At 41.1% G+C, this 20,571-nt stretch overlaps 1 protein-coding gene across 1 annotated transcript; it reads right to left on the bottom strand.

Annotated features, from left to right (window-relative positions):
- Positions 1 to 682: 682 nt before the first annotated feature.
- Positions 683 to 10,160, bottom strand: rnf32 (ring finger protein 32). Its single transcript, XM_038694377.1, has 7 exons — positions 10,146 to 10,160; positions 9,322 to 9,562; positions 9,090 to 9,232; positions 7,623 to 7,780; positions 6,766 to 6,874; positions 3,248 to 3,415; positions 683 to 2,355 (listed from the first exon to the last, which is right to left on the bottom strand). Exons 1-7 carry the CDS (start codon positions 10,158 to 10,160, stop codon positions 2,125 to 2,127), a joined length of 1,065 nt encoding a protein of 354 aa, XP_038550305.1. The 3' UTR covers positions 683 to 2,124.
- Positions 10,161 to 20,571: the final 10,411 nt, after the last annotated feature.

The raw sequence follows: 20,571 nt of genomic DNA, 5'->3' as shown, positions 1-20,571 counted from the left end.
CATTAGGAGCAATTTGGGTTCGAGTACCCAAGGACACTTCAACATGTAGATCAAACTCCCGATCTTCTGATTAGTGGACAGCCTGCTCTACCTCTAAGCCACACCCCCTCAGGGGATTTATACCACTCATGCATGTGCACCTAGTATGGAGCTAGAGCAACGACTCAATCAGCAGAGCTTAGCATACAGACTGGAAGCATGGAGAACAGTTTGTCTTGCTCTGTTCAAAGTTGAATATTCCACCTGCATGTATCTATCTAACTTGTTTAATCTGCACACAAAAAATAATGCACAAAGAAAAATGTGTCATTTTACAGAGAATTAACATGCTGTAGGAGACCAGGTATGGCTGTAACATGGGGAGAGTTGTAACAATACCAATTCCACCAATTAGAGATAAGATGGGAGTCATGTGATCATTTCAGTATTTACCTACTTCCTCTCCCATAAGACAAGGTGGTTCTCAGGGCTGTAAACAGGTACATTAAGAATATATAGAGGGAAAAAATGATTTTGAGGAAAGAAAGAAAATTGACCAAGACTATATGTTGTTTAGTATCTGTATTATTGCAGATACAATTGTTTGATTAATATTAGATTGAAATGTAGTTTCTTAGGCAACATGTGATACACTTTTTCCGTTCTTATTTCAAACTACTATGCTAATACAGATAGCTAAACAATGGCTGACAGAAGTACCATGCCCCCTTAAACATGTTGGTGGGTTGTAACACTTCCACATCCACTATACATAAAACTAGGGCCGTTCTTGATTTTAATATTTGCAGTCTGACATGTGGCCCGCCAAGCCTGCACTCCAAGGTTACTAGCATTCATTTGTCAGCTCTGTGACCAGTGCTCCCCATTCACATGTTGTTCACATGCTGGCATGTGTATCGGCACTCGATCTTTTCCGTACTCAGTCTCCACCGGTGGAGAAGTCAGAAAAGCGTACAGGCAGCTTGTGAGAAGTGCCGGTGTGCAAGAAAAAGACCCGGTACGCCAAAGACTGAAGTATAGAATTGTCGGTACTGCATACCGATGAGTAGGCTACTGGCCCACTTCAAGCACTGACTGTGAATCTGTTTAAGACTATACACACAATCACACACACAGCTTTTTAGTTAGACCTAAGGATGTACACCCCGGTAGTGGGGTAGGTTGTAACAAGGGAGCACAATGCATTTTAAATCAACTCACGAGGTCTGTGATATTCTTGTAGAGGACTGAATTGGTGTCATTTGTACTGAACAAATGTGAGTACTTTGTATAAAAATTTGAGAACTAGCTACAAAATTCAGCGAGCTATAACTGCTGAAGGAAAAAGTGTTACAAAAACTCCCCTAAGTACTAATCAGCGACTCAAGGCAGTGACTTTCCACAGTCTCTGCTGGTTGTCTGGCAATCTCCTGGTGACAAGACTGCAGGGAGTTACTGCTCTTGGCCACTGTTTAGCAATAAATAATTACAGCATAGAACTCCCATAAAACCAAAAACTGTCATGTACACATTTCCTTTTATGTACAAATTAAACAAATGAAATATAATGTGTCATTCAATTAGTGAGCTTCAGAACTTTGAAGAAGAAGACATACTTTATTAATCCCACAGGGGGAAATTCAATGTTCTCACTCTGGTGTTACTAGTATACACACACACACACACACACACACACACACACACACACACACACACAGGTCTGAAATACACACACATGCACATGCAACAACACACGGAGACATGTCAGAGTGACGGGCTGCCACTTGGTGCAGCGTCCCAAGCAGTTGGGGGTTCAGGGGCTTGTTCAAGGCCGCCTTTGGTAGTGCCCAGGAGGTGAACTGGCACCTCTCCAGCTACCAGTCCATGCTCCACAACTCTGGTCCGGCAACCCTCTGGTTCCCAGCCTAATCCTTACGGACTGAGCTACTGCCTCCCCACAAAACTTGAACTTTGGAGAGAGCCAAGCTAGCTGTTTCGCCCTGCTTCCCATCTTTATGCTAAGCTACGGTAAACGCCTCCTGGCTCCAGCTTCATAGTTAATGCACAGACATGAGATGAAATGAGTTTACAAAACTTACTGCAGGTGATGATCTAAAATGGCATCTTGCATAAATTTGTACCCGGTTAGATGATTTTTTTGTGGTAGACAGATCTACACAGGGGACAGGAAGGTCGGCTCTCTGTAGAATAGGCCTCAAAGGCCTCTAGACAGAGCTGATGGAAGAGATGGGAACAGGACAGAAGCACGGCGTGTCTGCGTTGACGATGGTTGGATGTAGCTGCTTCTGTTGGGATGCTTTGGCTGCACAAAGCAGTCAGGCAGATGGGGCAGTCCCAGACATCTCTCTGGATAACCTGTGAGAATAGGAAACATAAGAATATTAACACCTCCTGTTACAGAGGCAAATTTAGGAAGATGTACCAACAACTGCATAGTCACAGGTCATTTTTTGCATGTTGATTAGGAGGTAGTAACAGTGAGTTTACCCCTGCCACTGCCATTCAATCATAAAGAACTCTGAACCACTACCTGACAGTTTTGATCAGACATGAGGTGATAACATGTTCATCAGGGGTCCTTATAAAAACAAAGCAACACAGCTCCACCAATGATTAACCAGAGGCAGCTTCCAGTATTTAGGGGCCAACATGCCTTGTTGTTAAATGTTTCATAACGAGCCGCACTCCTCTTTATAGAGTTTGCACCCGTGGAAAAGGTGCAAGGTATGTGTTGAAAGCACATTCACTCTTTGATACTCCATGTCAAGGCTGAGCCACTCCTGCCTTGTGCTCAACCTTTTCACACCAGATAAAGAAAAAATAAAAAGACATCTTCTTTGCACACACACCCGCCCCCTCTATGGAAAATGGTACCGCTTGCAATGAAAGCCAACAATGGAGCCTTATGGAACAGCAAATCTTAATGTCTATTCAGTTTCTCCGCAGCAGTCCAGGCGATGAAAAGCCTGCCGTGCATTATCAGACTGGCTCATGTTTTTTGTAAACACGGAGGATTATTAGCCTACCCACAGCCATTCACTTGGTAAAGTGAATGATCACCTCTGGAGAGATGTGTACTTTCTACACAGCAGCTGTGATGCTGTCGTATCCCATGCAAGCGTTAACATGTCAAGGGAAAGGCAAGGCTGGGAGATGAGGAATCCAACTGGGATTAGATATTTTTAACGGGGCCTTGTTTAATGTCAGAAGTGGCTTCTGGTTCAGCAAAGGGCGTCTTGTTCCTGACCTGGCTCTGTATTCGATCCCAGTCTGTCTCCTGAGGTTCTGAGACGTTCTTTCTCTCCAGCTGCTGGAACACTCGTCTGCTTGATGACAATGAGCGGTTGATATCACTCAGAAAAGCCTCCGTGTCGGTGTGACAGTATCGGACAAAGCTGTCATTCAACTCCTGCAACTAATTAGAAAAACCATTTTAGTGGGACAAAGGAGGCATGTTTCATTCAGATACACAATAGAGTCGTGTTGTCGGCGAAGGCTAATTGTGTGTGTATTGTAATGGCTGAGGCACGCTGACAGGGCGCAGTTGTTAAACAGCCAGATCAATACAGTCATGTCTCCCACTAACGTGGAGAATTAATGGAAACCAGTAAAAAAAGGAAGACAGTGCTGGGAAACATGGAAACACACACATATCTGACACTTTGTCTGTCTGGGTATTTTATAGATTGATTCCAGTGTTTTAAGACCTAGGCTACTCAAATTGGACTACTTTTAGAGCAATAAATAAAATATTCCCCACTATAATGTTTTTCCCCGGCAGAGTGAAGAAGGCTTTGAAACAGCATTTAGGAAAATATATATATATAATAAATCCAAATACCTTAAGCATTTTAAAGACATGTTTAAGGGGGCATGGAACTGGAGACTTGGACTGACCTCAGTCTTTCTACAGCCCAGTTTCTAAGTAACCTCCATTTGCTGGAGCGCCTGGTCACCGACTGATTTTAAAGACTTCTTTTCAGCGTCTGTCCGCCCAGTACTCATCCATCTTCTCCCATTTACAGCAGCTGTTGCTAGGCAACAATTAATGCCTGCATATGCATGTTTATATCCAAAAACATATTCAACAGTCAATGCACGGGCTATTTATAAGTTTCAACAGCTCTATGCAGTTGACCAATGAACGGAGATTTCAGCATGTAAAATATGCGACAACATCTTCACAGTTAAACGATAACAACTGAACCATCTCCATGACAACTGATCAAACTGTATCTACCAGTGGAAGACCATGAGATGTGGGTGAAAGGTCTGGAAAAACCAACCAAGAAAGTGAGCCTAGTTCACTAACTGTATGAGATGACATTCCTTAAAACTATACATTGATGTAGGGCTGCAACTGGTGACTTCATCTGCTGATTTTGTCTTGATTAACTGCTTGATTGGTCTATAAAATGTCCAAATATAGTGACAAACACCAACCACAATTTCCTAAAACCCAAGGCGATACCTTTAAATTACTTGTTTGTTTAAACAACAGACAAAAATAAGATAATCAGTTTGTTATAATAAAACAAAGAAAATCAGCAAAATCCTCAAAATTGAGAAGCGTTTGTTTGGTATTTTTGCAGGAAAATTATTTAAATTAATCAAAAAGAGCAGCCGATAATGTTCTGTCAATCAACTAAGACTTGCAGATTTATATTTATGTGCTGCACTATAATTGTGAAAAGTAATCACTGTAAGGTGTTACTAAGAGTAGCATTAGTCTCAGCACCTGCTTGCATGTACTTGTGTTCTCTGTCTATGACTCACCCACACACCCACCCACCCACCCACCCACCCACCCACACACACACACACACACACACACACACACACACACACACACACACACACCACACACACACACACACACACACACACACACACACACACACACACACACACACACACAAATACACACCCCAGCCCTTAGCCTGTCAGTGTGGCATGAGAATTGCTTTACAGCTAGGCTTTTATCACTAATTAAACAACTGTTGACCATCCAGATGGAGGGTTTTATGAGCCTGGCTGACTTTTCGACAGTCAAGGCAAACAGTACAGACTCTGGTGAACTTTGCCTTGCTCCACAGGAGATGCGGATGGTACAGGACACAGAGGACGAAGAGGAGGTGGAGCGGAATCGCAGCAATCCATCTAGATGTCGGCGGTTACCCCCCTAATGTGTTGACTCAGGGTCGGACCTCCGAAGCGAGTAAAAATTGAAAGCTGATCAGCTGATAACATTTCTGAAACTAACCTGATATGTGGGAGTTCTTTTTTCCCCCTCCAGGGAACACCTGTGGCTTCGTGGTACAAAGATGCTTTATTGCCTCCTGCTATCACAAGGAAAACTGAAAGAATAGGTTGCTCCGTCTCACACAGGTCCCAGCCCAGCACTAACACGCCTGTTTGCATTACAGTCAGCTAAGCAAATAAGTCTTCCCCTTGAAAATCAAGTCAATCAGACCTGTCAGCGCTGTGCTGTGCAGCTCAAAGCTCTTGAAGATCATCCTCAGTGTGACAAAAGATATGAGACAATCTCATGACCACCCACAACCGCTGAATCACACAACTTGAATGTAAAGTGGCTGACAGCGTCTATGACTCCAGCCAAAGCATGTGGACCTGGACATGGCCTAATGTGTTAGAACACAGTTAATTGGCTCAGTAAATGCTGTGTCTTTGTTTACGTGACATGTTAAAGGCACGGTTTATAGGCGAGATGATAGAGACTGACAGGGAGATGGGTAGGACACTCCAACCCTTGCAACACGTTATAAGTGTGGCCCTCACGCATTTGTCACTTTTGCTTTATCAGCCTCTTTGAAGCGCAGGACCACTCTGCATGATTACAACACTGAACATAGAAATAAACAGGCCCCGTTCTTGAGGCCAGTGGACATACAATGTATGTGCAGGAGCTATGACTATAGCTAAAGCAGGGTCATTAGATTCATTTGTATGAGAAATGACTGCATACCTGAAAAACTGATGTTTGGTTAAGAGAAAAAGTGACCAGTGTCGTCTTTGGTCATCCAAGGCCTCAGTTGGGGGAGGTTCACTAGGTGGCAATGTTCCCTTTTCCTGAGAGCCACCATGAAGGCAACATAGCCTCAGAGTCAAACAACCCCATCCACTGGCTGCTCTTTAGGCCACTTCTAAATAATCCCTCCATCAAGTCCAGTGGTTGCATGATTTATGGCTTTAAAATAGGAGTGGAGAACAAAGCCTGAAATGACGATCTGTGTCAGGTATCCAAACAACCTGGTTAACCTCACCTCTTCACCCTTTCCCATCTAACCCTGTGACAGAGCTACACACACAGCAGAAATATAGATAGATGAAGGAATAGCAGGAGATATCATTCTTTTGTGTTGACCCTGGAATGTCCAGACTGTTTGACTAAAACACAAAACTCTCTCCACATTAGTGGACAAACGGTGTATGATTCACAAAGCATCAAAGGAGCTTGAGAGGGTGAGAGCAGGTGAAGGTGTGTGTGTTTGTGGCTCTGTAGGTTAGCAGTAGGGTCAGTGAGGCCCTGAAACCCATCTCTCAACCGTCATGATGTTCGTCACAGCCTTTATTTAACCAACAAAACAATCTAAAAACGTCAGAGTGAAATGTAGAAGAAAAAAGAGACTTGAGGAGACAGATGCTAGGCAGTTTGACCTTATGTATGTTCAGTGTGATCCAAAGAAGCGCGGTTCATATATAAGATGATGATGTGATCAATGCACATTTGAAGTCCAAACTCACCTGTGCTTCGAAGAATTTGCGTCGCAGATGTTTGTCTTTTGGGCAGATGGATTTTCTCAATTGTCGGTACGTTTTTCGGGCAACGTAGCCTCGCCAGCATGCTTGAATTCTACACACACATAATACATTCAAAAAGATAAGATGCTCTTAAAACGGTTACGAGTCAAATGTTACAAAAAAGTGGTAAAAGTCCAGCTTTGCAGAGATTTGAAGAACATACCGTATTTACTGATTGCTATGTTTATGAGAAGCTGTTAGCTTCTTGGTAGGGCTAATTTAATTTATTGAAAATTGGATGACATTATTTCTCATAATGTAAAACCATAACCAAACAAGAATAGCAAGCGTGGCCCCATATAAATAACATCATCACCATCTTTGTTTCAGTCTGAATGTTGATCATGCAGTTCAAAAGTCTTCTTTGGGCTGAACTATTTCACATCAGAACAGGTTTTTGGTTTTAGGAAAGATGTTGTTTTGCCAAGTCACTTGTGATGAGACTGTGTGATGAATTCTTATTGTAAATTTCTGGGAATGCCTATATATTTATTGAAACACATTATTACATTGATTCTGTCATGGTTGGGTAATCACTCAGTATTTAGCACAACAACAATTCCTGACCTCGTGTTAACGTAAGTAACATTGTTCCAAAGGCTATACAGAGATATACAGATTTTACATTTGGGAAAAAGAGAGCACTGGTATCTTTTTTCTGGGAATTGTTATCAGCCGATACCCAGAGTTGAGGTATCGGTAGCAGAATACTAATTTTAGGGATGGACATTGCAAACTAAGGGTTTAAAGTATAGTATTTTATGCAGTTCTCTTTTAAATGTGTGGTTTAGTGCATGCACCTGGTGGCACACTGTTGTCTAAAGAGGCGAGCTGCATCGTGGATCACCCGTGTCTCATACGGCTCCTTTCTGCATATCGGGCAGCACTTCCTCCCAGAAAACCTCTCAAAGGCCTGCAAACATGCTCTGTGGAAAACGTGGGAACAAGACAGCAACACCTAAAAAGAAACAGTGACACATGTAGCTTGAAATTTGTATCATATAGCAATGAAGAAGTATCTAAAGCAATCTTAGGTCAACTGACAGAATCGGTTGCCATGTCTGCAGAGGAAGCTGCTGAATGTGTATTGGTTTTTGGGGTTTTCTGTAAGTGCTTGGGAAACCTCTCATTCAGTATACTGTGCACATGTGATGTGTGTATGTGAGCCTTAAGCCATAGTGTGTATTCATGCACATATATGACTGTGTGTATCTGCCTTTAAGTGTTATTTGCTAAGAGGATAGACGGAGTCTGCATGACCCCCAGTGAGCCGTCTGGGACCTGGACTATAGTCTCCTCTACCTGTGAGATGGACTCTTTTATCGTCTGAAAGGAGACAGCCACAGCTATGGAGCTTGGCACACAAACCAGTTTACTCAGATCTCTAGAGGGCAGGGGGGGCCATATTGATTTCCCATTGTTTTTGGCCTGACCAACACACTCCATCACCAGTGAAAGGGCCCCCTGCAGTGTACAATTTCCAGGAGCTCGACAAGCCATTAGACCACTGAGAAATTTTACTTCTCACAGAGCTTTAATGCTACCGGCTACAGAAAAGGAATGAAAATTTAATAGAAAGCAGAGGAACACATCTTGTAAAATCCTGTCCTTTTACAGAAAATTTCTGATTGGTATTAAAATAATATGAGCTGGACAGAGAAGCAAATATTTCAGTTGACATAACGGATTCTGAACAACTGCTGTTGTAAGCATTTTTAATTATCATATTAATGCTTGAATGCGACACAAGACAGCAGCGCACAAATGCATTGTTACGATATGAAGGCTTGCAAGAAAATGCCAAATCAACAAAGATTCCCTCTTGTCACTTTCCCTTGTTAGCAGGCTCTAATTAACTTTTTTTTTCCTGAGTCAAACTAATATTTACACGTGCATCTATGGCAACTGTGCTTTGTGAGGCCGCCTATTCTAGTCCCCGCATTCTTGAGGAGATTGGCATCTTAAAAGGGGATCGGAAAGGTGTAAAAGACTGAATGACCCTCACAGTAACACACTGATTGCTACATCATCACGTCACAGTTGAGTTCCAAGGCAGTATGGGTAAATTTGTACAGTTGTCTACATAGATTAGAACATACAGGAACTGCAGGGGGAGGTGGGTGGGCTTTGTGTGTATGTGTGTGCGTGTCCATGTGTGTATACGGAAACACAGGTTTCCCTGAGGACAGACAGAACATTGAAAAGATGTTACAAAGAAAGAAAGAAAGAAAGAGCTATTTACAGTAGCTACTGTGTTGGGGGAATACCTGAGGCTGAAGGCAAAACTCCTCCCTGCATATTGCACAGGGCTGAGCTGATTCCCCCTGCTGAACAGACCTGCTCTTGACCTGCGTCCATTCGTCCTCGGTCAGTCTCCCTGCAGGGGAGGCCACCAAACCCAACTTCTGAGCTAAAAGAAATAAAAATATATACTGGTTATATATATATTCATGAGTCACATAAATAAAGTCTGTCCAAATTTCCCAGTGTTTGTTTTACCTAATGTTAAAGAAGGTGGAGCAGAATCAAGCACATATTCTCTCTCTTCTTGCCCATCTTCTCTCTGCAGACCCCTCTCTGCCCCTTTTCCTCCTGCTTGTGCTTTTCTGGGTGCTTTTCTTTTGCATCTCAGCAAAGGGTCAGACAGTGAGAAGTTTGGATGCCGCAGACTGCGTGTGATGTGATCCTGAAAGGCGACTGAGGTGATCACCAACTTGTTGCTAGCTTTAGATGTCAAGCTCTGTAAAATATGATATGAATAATCATCACACTGCATTTACATAAAGTGATGCATGAGGTATAGCAACATCTTATAACGTTGGCAAAGTAGAACACTTACACTTTATACTTATCTCAGAACAATAAAAACAACTAAATGCATTCTGAACTAGACTGTCAAGACCAAATAATAGCAAAATGCAGGAATACATCACTCTGTGGCCAAATGGAAAATGCTATAATTGCCAAAGATAATTCACTAATGCAGCAATGAGTATGTCAAAGACATTACTTTGACACAAAGAGCTTAGCTACAGTCTATCTTCTAGTAACCTAATTTCACTCATAAATTAGAGAATACATTGGTTGTTTTCAATGTAAACTGTGTTTGTTATCTTATTAAGTTAGCGTTTGCAAAACAGGCAACGGGACAACTTAACTTCCTCATACTAACGAAACTAGCTTCAAGACTATACTATCGAGAAAGTCTAAATGTGCGTATAACAAGAAACCCTGACGATATATATGGCACGGTCTTTCAAATGACATCTGAAAAACGACGTTTTCGTAAATTAATAAATTAACAAAGCAGCTAAAATCCAAACCTTCCTCATCGCCATCTTATCAACACAGCGTTTGAGTGGTTACCAGGTAACCAGTCCAGGATCGGCCTCCTCTCCTCTGATTGGCTGAGCGGAGACCACTGCGTTAGCCGATTGGTTGATGCACCTTAAATTCAATTAGGTGATGTGTTTCATGACATTTTTTCAGCCTGTGAATTATGTAATATTATTAATCTTAACAATATTAAAATGGTAGTGGAAGTACATTTACTCAAGTAATATCCTTTATACTTTATTGGGATATTTAAATATATATACATATATATTGGAATGGGGCTGTAGTTTGAAAACTACATGTGTCTCAATCTCACTAATGATTATTTTATTGTCAGGGAGTTGTTAGTGAATAGTTGGAATCTGACCAAAGGAGGTTAGTCTATGTGTCTAGGTGACTCACCAAGCTGTCGTCAGAGAAGGCACTAAACAAAGCTAAGCTGCTCATACCTGTGCTGTGAGCTAAGGGATCCCTTCCAGGTCACCCGTACGTACATGGAAAACCATACACAGTCACAACCATCTCTTTTTGTGAGCCTGATGAAAAGTTTGCTTTATTTCTCACATACGGCACGGGGGTGTGTCACTTTTAAAATGCTTTGCAGCTTTGATTGACTTTGATGTGTTCAGTCAGAATCTGTGAGAACAGATGGCCAGGGAGAGGGCTAACGGTGAGGCCTGTCAATCCAGGGAGTCCTCTAAGAAAACAAAGTGACGACCTGGCTCTGGGAGAGGAGGAAACCCCTGAGCTTCTCAAGAGGCTGCTGCATTCTTGAGATTAGGGCAAGAAAAACGTAGACCACTGCTGTTAATGCCCCAGACAAAGGCGTGGAACAATTTATTAGTTAAGAATTCAAGCTCAGAGCTCAATCAAAGGCCTGTCATCCACAATGCCAGACTTGGAGCTTTGGTTTGTTCTTTTAAGTAAATAATCACTCTTAAAAGATACAGCAAAGATGGGGCTCAAGCCCCCCATAAAGCCTGCATTCTCAACTGTCATCAGACTGGATTTCAGTGTGCGCTTTTATTTTCAACAAGTACATTGTTTGTCTTTTTCTTTATGAATACCATTTTAAAGAGCTTTTTATTTAACTTTCTTCCCCCTGGACCTCTTTACCTGATCTGTGGTATTTTTGAAAAGACAACTCATCTTGACGTGTAAAGAGCTGATGACTTAAGCGAAAGGTTAAAAAAAGAACAGGTTGAAAAGGAAAATAATCTGTCAGTTCTTCAGTGCTCATGCATATGCTGCCAAGAATTTAGGCACCTGCAGAAAATAACATGTGAAACAAACATGACAGTAATCAATACTCGAGTAAATAAAGCATCTAAATGTTAGTAAACATGCAACACTTCCATGATACAAAATCGGTTCATACTCATAAAATAGGTCTATGATGTCCATACATCATACACTGTGATATACTGCATTGATGTCAAATGAGTAATTGCTGTGAGATATAGATGAGAAAGGGCAGCCCATAATGGTTAATTAACAATTATGTCAGCCAGTGAGATGACCAGGGGACCAATCACTTTGATAGGAGACAGTAGAGGGGGACAGAAATCAAATTATTTTATGACTTGACCCATAATGGTTCCCTAACATGACTTTAATCACTCCATGGTGGATAGGAGTCCCCCATGGCTATCTGGGAGTGAACCAGCCAGGAGTGGAGGACATCAAGGCTTCTCTGTTTGCTGTTATCTCCTGCATCATTGCTGAGTAAGTAAGCTATAAAAGAACACAGCCATCATTACAGCCGTTTGGTTGCTTTTCAGAGAGATGGAGCTCCTAATGATTAGACATGTCCTTTGTAAATGAAATACAAATCACCTCAGGCTTTTGGTTTTACTTCATTTACTAAGTGCTACATTACCTCATACTTTGGACCTAACAATGGATTTCCTATAAATCTCCCGGTAGTTGAAATGATGAAGGGGCTCACATATCACGAAATGTGCCAGTGCTTATTAGCACTTGAGAAGTTATTGATCGGGCATTTTGATTAATGTCTGCTGGGGGCTACGGTGGCATTCAGAGGCCCGTGGAGGCCCCCCGTGCAACTGGCTGGGACTTCTCCCTCTGAATTACCTCCAGTTTGTGCTGACTGCCAGCCTGAGCTCTGGCGAGACGACAGCCACTGCAGCGCCCTGATGCCAGGAATAATAGGAACCCACCCTCTATTTCCTAATTTTTCTCCATTATTCAGACATAAACATATTGAAAGCAGGAGAATGGCTGTGGAGGGTTTACTTATTAGATATAGTGTAGTGTAAGGATCAGCCCCAGTGTAGGAAAAGTGTTAGATAATTAGCAATGTTGTGCAGACAGCATGTGGCCCATTAACACACTCAGAGATCCTGGATGGGATCTTGTGGGATGCATTTTCAGTTAAAACAACAATTTGTCTAAAGACAAAACATGCTAATTACACAATTGAATGTTTGCAAAAGCCACTCATTATGAATCATTATGAATACAGAGGCAGATTTATCACTTAATATTTCTTGTAATTTATAAAGCAATGTGTTCTTGATTTAAGATTAAAGAATAAGAATAATTAAGAATAATTTAAGATTTAAGATAAATTTCCAGGCGGTGACCGGTACTTTGTTCAGCTGTAGCCAGCTCGCTAATTAAGCCAATGTTAATTTAAAAAATTGGTTGCAAACGCCTTTTCCGGTTGACTTTTTAAAAATAAGTATGTATAAGTATTTTAAACTTGTGTATAATAACATACACCTGTTTGGCTGTTAGCTTAAAACTTGGACAGGCAAGACAGAGACTTAGAGTTAGATTTACGCTTTATTTGTAGAATTTTTAAAACAATATGTTTTACTCTTGATGTTACAAGAGAAAAGGCTTTAAGATGAAGACTGACCATGTTTGGCAAATGTTGCAGTCTCCGAAGGGTCTGACTGGGGTTGGGGAAGAGTAAACTTCGCTGAATCCAATAGAGCAGGATATACACCTGTAGGCTACACTATACAAGTAACGTAACATCAAGGACCAGGTTTCACACAGTGAAACAACACAGTGGATGTATGGTAAGTAATGCTGTAGTAGGTTAGGCTTCTACAGTAAGCTAGTCAGCCAGTCATGATAACATTTGCAACCTGGAGATCAGGAAACTCAGACAATTAATATAAGGGATCAACAGATTATTACTTAGAAAGTAAATAATAAACTACCCAGAAAATATTAATTTAGATTATTCTCTAATCTTTGCTTTTTAATTGTGAAATAGTAAGTCCTTAAGGCCTCAAAAATTATTCAAATAAAAAATAATTATTTGAGGGGACTGCACACATGCTCACAATATGCAGCCTGAGGTTAGGAACTGCTGCATTAATCCATCACAGAACAACAGAATTTCAGTTTAGCTTACTTGTAACTGAGCTGAACATGCAGCAATGATTTCAATGTAATTCCACTGCTGGAGGAACCAATAACGTCTGGTGGTGATGGTGGTGCGGCCATCTTTCTCCATAATGGACAATAATTGAGCAGAATCTATCACTATAGCTAGAAATAGACCACCATAATGGCCATAAATTGTGCCCTGTGAAGGCATAAGCACTGAAAATCGAACCACCCCCGCTGTGTCTGAGAGGCATTGCAACTTCTACACATTCCCTTTTATACTTACATTTTGACTCCATGCTGATTACATACAATGCACCTCCATTCAAGTCAAATAATACCTTTTAAGCACGGAGTGCAGTCGATTGACCTTTGTAGGTGGTAGGTAGTAGGTTGTAATGTTGTAGGCACAATGTATGGCAGTAATTCTGCTAAATGAAAGATGCTTGATTGAAAACTTGACATCAGATTTGTCTGATGCAATTTCCAGATCCATCAGCACCAGGTAAACACCTTTTGATTATATTTCTAAGTCAAACACAGTAAAAAGTATAATCCTTTGACTGGAAACACAGAGCAGTATTTGTCATGGCTGGGAAAAATTACTGTAAACGTAATTTACTTATTTCATTTTTTAAAAAGGACCACCTGAATTAAATAAGCAGGGCTGCGGGAGACTTCCTTCCAAACTCCACCATAAATCAGCACCATTTCATCTGATTGAACGAGTGCAAAGAGCCTGACGTTTGCCTGTGCTGTGGGGAATGTGTTTGTGGTGAGTCTCATAAATGCCAAGTTCTTTGGGCAATAAGAATAAATATCACAACCACTCTCTAGAATTACCACATAATTGGGGACTTTCCGCGTCTGCAGAGGACCCCTCTTTCTCCGCCTACAACCCTACATGTACTACAACGGATGAGTCCATATTTAGGTGATGGGGTGGGAAAATAGTAGGAAGAGCCATATTTAGCCTGTCAATGCACACACTTTACGTTCAAGACATCAATAGTAAAAAATAAAAGTGACAAAAACAAATTATACAGTGACCAACTTTAAAGGGTGCATACTGTTTATACATCAAAAATGTTGTTTTTTACATATTGAATATTATATTCCAGTATCATATGGTGATGTGCTAAATGACCCAAACTATAGTATATTTCTACAGTTGGGTTCTGAGTGTGTCTACTGAAAGTATACTGAACGATGTCAGATCGGAAGACTAAATGTGTTTCATCTATGAGTGTGATATTTCACAATGCACAACAGAAATGAGGTACTAGTTGTGGACAGTGGTGACACCGCTCTCGGAATGCTTCAGAAAAACAAATTAAAAATAAAATCTTGGTTAAAAAAAACAACATTGCTTTCTCAATGTCCTTTAATTGACAGTTTTTTAAAGTAGTAGTTTTATTTGATAATTTGTAATGTGATACAAAACTATCCTCCATCCATCCATCCATCCATCCATCGCAGGGCCATAAAACTATCCTGTTAGTATAAAATAATACAATACGTTGATTGTATGCTACCTGCAAAAACAATATGCTATGAATAGATATATAGATAGTCTTTATTTTCCATGCTATAGGGCATTTTGTTTCCACACACGTTACAGATACACACTAAGGGTGTAATTTTATATTGCGATGTTGATATAAATTATAATAGTACAGTTTCTGGAAAAGCTATTGAGAAAATGTTTAAGGATAAAATCAGGAATTGATGTTTTGAGATAATTCAATGAATTAAACACTGGACAAATAAGGGTATCTCATTACATTAAAACAAAAATCTTAATAAAAACAAAAGTTGCCATAAAGCAGTCCTCCTCATTGATTCGCAGGATTGCCCATAATGGCCTGTCACACCCACAGATGTAAATAGATAAATGCCATGCTATAAATGGTATGGGAAAATCTCTGGCAGTAAACAAATTATTTAGTCTCATGGTATCTATCATCATAACTCCCACCCCGAATAACCCCCCACATATTCTCACATATAGACATGCATACGGCTAAACACACATCATACAGAGCTCAGCAAGGTACTGTATTTAGGGCTGCTATGGCAAATGGGATCAATTCTTCTGCCAAAGCTGGTTCTCTCTATAGCACATACTGTATAGTGTTGATATGTATGAGCTGAGGAGAGGCAGATCCATCACAGCGCAGTGGGAGGTGTTAGTGTGAATGGTGTCATTCAAGACCAAAGACAGAAAAGGATGAAATTGATGAAAATGCCATTCTTTTTTCAAATTGCCTAAAATTTGAACACTTTGTTCACTGAACATCTTTACTTCTACTTTATGTCAGGAAAGTTAAAGATTCGTAAGGAGCATTGATGGGTAAAGGGTTTAGGGTGCTGACCATTAAATCACAAAATCAATGGTCCAGCCATTGACCTTTGTTTAATGTCATCTTTCTCTCCCCTTATTTCCTGTAGAAGAGGTTACATTATGCTCATTTTCAGTTTATTTCAGGTCATAATTTTATTTAGGTAAGGCACACTTGAAAACAGGTAAGTTTATCAAACGCAACAACTTTATAAAACATACTGCTGCTGGAGAAAGTGAACAGAGCAGAGATTCATACAGTGTACATTCATGCTGTGTTTGTGTGTGTGAGTGTGGGGAGAAGAGAAGTAAGGAGAAAGGGAGCAGATTCAAGTAGTGAATAAACACTAAAATAAGTTGGAAAATGACCTAGAATAACCTACTATCAATACAAATATATTATACACCACTATCGCCCCCACCCCCCCGCCGCCCGCCGTCACAGTTACACTATCGTTATGAGAGTGTCTGGGGAGTCCGGGGAGCGCATGTGTCGCGGATGTGTCACTCTGAACTGCGACACGAGGCTGTGGACTTTTGTGTTGCGGTTTCGGTCTCGGTTTCAGAACCGTTACAGCCCAAGCTGGTAACCACGGCTTTGGTTCAGCTGTTCAAGCCAGAAAAACCTGAACGAGCTTCACAACCTAGACTGGAGCAAGATGTTTCAGAGTGGTAACTTATTCGTTTGAAACTAATTTATCTTTCATACATAACAACTGTTCACTGTCTTTACATCACAGCAACAACTTTATGTCCATTGACTGCCTGGCGGGTATCTAAGGTTATTTTAACTTCATATTAACTAGCTTGGTTTGAGGAGTGACACAGATAGGTTACGGAAGTAAAAGCTGGACTAAAATCAAGCTGTTTTCAGGCATTTGAGGAGCAGTGTTTTCTGTGGGAGATGGTAACTCCCTTTGGTGGACTTTTCACTTTGCAAACCTATTACATGCACAAAAAAGCATAGTATATAATATGTTTAACTACTTTCCAGTGGTTAATGAAGGCACAAAATGGCCACAAAGAAAGCATTGCCTTATTACATATGCAATGCATTGCAACCATACGACGTCTCATTTGGCATGAGTCATGTCTCATTGCCAGCTCAGCTTTCAGTATTAAGCTGTCAAATATCTGGGCTAGTAAAACAGCCCCACACAATTTGATCTTTGAAAGCAAAGCCAATCATGAAAAAAGCATCAGATCTCTGCCGTCTAAATGACACACGTTGCTTCACCATTCAGAGGGCAAGTCATTCACCACCGCTCCCAAACTTCAAAGCGCGTTGAGATTCTGCCGAACGAGCGCAGTTGTTGATTTCTGGTTATAATTTTAGTGTGTGATGATAGGTAAAGTAGAAACACTTATTTACTTGTTACTCAATGTACCAAAGGTGCAGCCATAGATGTTTTTGTTTTTCATTATCTGTCTCATCGAACCTATTGCTCCAATCATCTGATGAATGTCTATTTATAAATGTCAGCACGTTTGAAAGAGAACATCAAATAACGCTTTACTAATGACATAAATCCCCATTCCTAACATAGCTAACCATATTTATTATCAAGATTGCCTTCCAGTAATGAGAAGTTATAGTAAATGTGAGGGTTTCTTGTGTAGCACAGAATAAATTTGTAACATTGCTGATGTAATGTTTGGCTGTCAGTGCCTAATTGCACTTCCCATGATGCATTCAGGTGAGTACAGAAGACTTTGAGAGACGGCTTGTAAACAGGTGGGGGTGGTGGGAAAGTTGGATATTGGAAAAACTAAGATTTGAATCAGACAGTTAAAGACACAAGCATTTGAACAAATACAGACAAGACAAAATGATGCATTTAGAAATAGTGACATTCTGCATCTATAAAGTGTATTCATATGTTCCACACTAGATAAGCCAAAATAAGGTCTTCTCTCAGCGACACAATCAGTTTTTCCACATGAATGTGATTTATGTCAGAGAAATACCGCCTTTAATTTACGTAAGCTCCTTCCAGGCGGGACTGATCCTGAAACGTTCCCCTGACCCGTGCTCGTCATGTTAAGTGCATTGCCAGGTAACATTTCTGCATGAGTTACATCGATTCACTCACAGGTGAGGGGACACAACCGGAGGATCCAGAGGGAAAAGTGACAGGCTACTGGCTGTTTGCCTGCTCAGTCTCCACTGCCAAAGTAAACAGGTGAGCTTCTCATCTTTTCACACCTCTGCCTGCTCCTGACAGAGAATTACATGGAACAGAATCAAGAAGAAGCACATCAGAAGTTATGGACAATAGTTTGGCCTACATACAGGTAGTAAAAGGTGTTTTGATAGCCTGTGTTTCGTTACAGCTTCTAATTTTGCTTGGAATAGAGCCCCTGAAGTTGCAGCAGTTCTCGTTGGCTGCTAGATTTTTCTTTAAAGGTAAATGTGAGAATCGTTCTTGCTAGAACAGAGCTGAAATGGAAGGCTAGTAAAGCGCAGAGCTGCCTTGTTTACATTCCTACGTATAGTCCCACTCAACATATCTCATTTGACACCACAAATCAATTTCAGCAGGGATGAAGTGGAGAAGAAGTCATGAAATTCAAACATTTCTACATTTCTCTGATGTATATTCCATTCGCTTGACCTTTTCGATGGGGTCAATAGAGCTACGTCAGTCACGACGAGACGGTTTTGTGTTTACCCCCCCAAATCAGATACTTGTGCTGAAAAACAGGCCACCGCAGCTGCGTGCTGGGAACCCAAGATGTCATACAAGCAGCACAATACCTGGCCATCAGAAACTGACAACCTTTGAACTGTCACTCCTCAAAAACGATTGAATCCGCTGAGACTAAACAAGACGTGTCAGGCTACACAAGCTGGCGTGTAAGCAGACATTTTGAAGGTCATGCAACATGGGAGCCACAGACAAATTCTTTATTAAGAAGGCCTCTGACCATACAGAGATTTACACACACCTACTGCAGACACACACACATACACACACGCTCTACAGTGTACACTCACACCTTACCCATGCAGCAGTGACTTCAAAAGAAACTAGGAGATAAAACAAAATGAATTGCAGACACATCAAGCCTCCCATGCCCTTTAAAGCTTAATTATACCTGTTGGGGTGATGAGAGACACATCACAGAACCTAGTGATTAATAAACAAACGGCGCATCCCATAAAGCGTCTGACAAGTCCCTGCTCATCGCTCCTCACACTCACAGTCTGGGCTCAGGTGGAGTGCACATATCAAAGTGTATCAAACATGTCCTCCCTGTCCACGTCTCTTGGCTGTCTTTGCGCTCTTTCTCCTCCACCTGTCCGTCTGCAGCCCGATGAGAGCATCATCCAGACACGCGCTTCAGAGCACCAGTCTCAGTCTGGGCTTTCATCTTTCATTGCCAGGCCCAGATCACTCGACTGGGGCTTTGTACCTGCCGACGTGGTAAGTGTTGCGTTTGCTGGGGTTTTGTAAACACACACACCTTTTGTGAAAGATGATGTGAATGAGATGAAGTTACTAACTGCTGGAGCTGTGCGGCTGTCGCTGAAGGAAGGGGCTGACCCGAGGCTGAGGGCATATTGGATTGCCCCGTTTTAACGGGGGTACGTGTCGAGTGAGACTTAAAGTTGCAGCGAGCACTTAGAAGGAGTATTTAAAACTCAGAAAACACCAGCAACAAACCTTTATCAGTGGCAGTAGGGCTGTAAAGGTGCGGAATGATTTTTCCTGCCAAACATTTAGTTGACTCATTTGGTGGAGGCAGTTACCTTTTTTTTTTAAGATGTGCACTGGTGCACAGGTGCATACACGAATAATACAACATACCCATTTGACCAGGAAACAGTGAGTGAAAGGCTGGGTGTACTGTTAAAGTCTTGCCACTGTTAATACATTGATCGCCATTGCTGAACATTTAAATGCAAACTTTGCATGAACTATAATGAACATGAACACAGACAGAATGAGGCCATTAGACCCAACAGCTTGTTGTTTTGTCAGACTTTTGGTATTTCTTAAGCCCCTCACCAGTCACCGTGTTATTACGCAGTTGGCGATGCATGCTTCTTGCTTTAAGCTGCTTTAGCCAAACAAATGTGATTTAGCCTAATCATTTCATTCAGACAAGTTGGTATTGTTTGGGGTGTTTTTCCACTTCATCTGCATTAAAGACTGGTGCATTTCAGGTGCATGTGCTAAAGTTTTAACAATGAGACAGGAAACAGCACAGTGTATTTCCAAGTGGCTAGCTGGACTATCTAATGGGGAACACTTAAATGCAACATTTTTAAAGTTGCACTAATCAATATCTTTAGATTAACAATGGATGAAATGACTTTATGTAATGTAGTGTTGGTAAACCCACATAGAATTATCACCAGACTCTTCAGTTCCCATCAGCTCTACAGAACGTTTTAGCATCTTGCAGTTCATTTTTTTGGTTTTACACCCCAAAACTTTACTGTTATGGTTCAGTCTACTGCTCTCGTCAAACCCTATTTTCAGCTGTTGTCATTAAAAAAGTCAGATAAACCCAGCACCAGTGGCTCTGACAAAGCTACCTGCCCAGCATCAAATAACAAAGTTAGCAGCTAGCTGGTAAACATCTTTTAGCTGAGGTTCAAAAATAAATTAAACTAAATATTACATAACAAACAACAAAGTAATTCATAAAATCCCTTTTAATTATATAAAGGTTAAATATACACTTTATAAGCTCAG

The sequence above is a fragment of the Micropterus salmoides genome, unplaced genomic scaffold (assembly GCF_014851395.1).
Source record: "Micropterus salmoides isolate LMB-PRFRI ecotype aquatic unplaced genomic scaffold, ASM1485139v1 Ms_hic_scaffold_1, whole genome shotgun sequence".
Taxonomy (NCBI): Eukaryota; Metazoa; Chordata; class Actinopteri; order Centrarchiformes; family Centrarchidae; genus Micropterus; species Micropterus salmoides.
The sequence above is the reverse complement of the archived record's forward strand: the minus strand, read 5'-3'. Positions and strand labels throughout refer to the sequence as shown.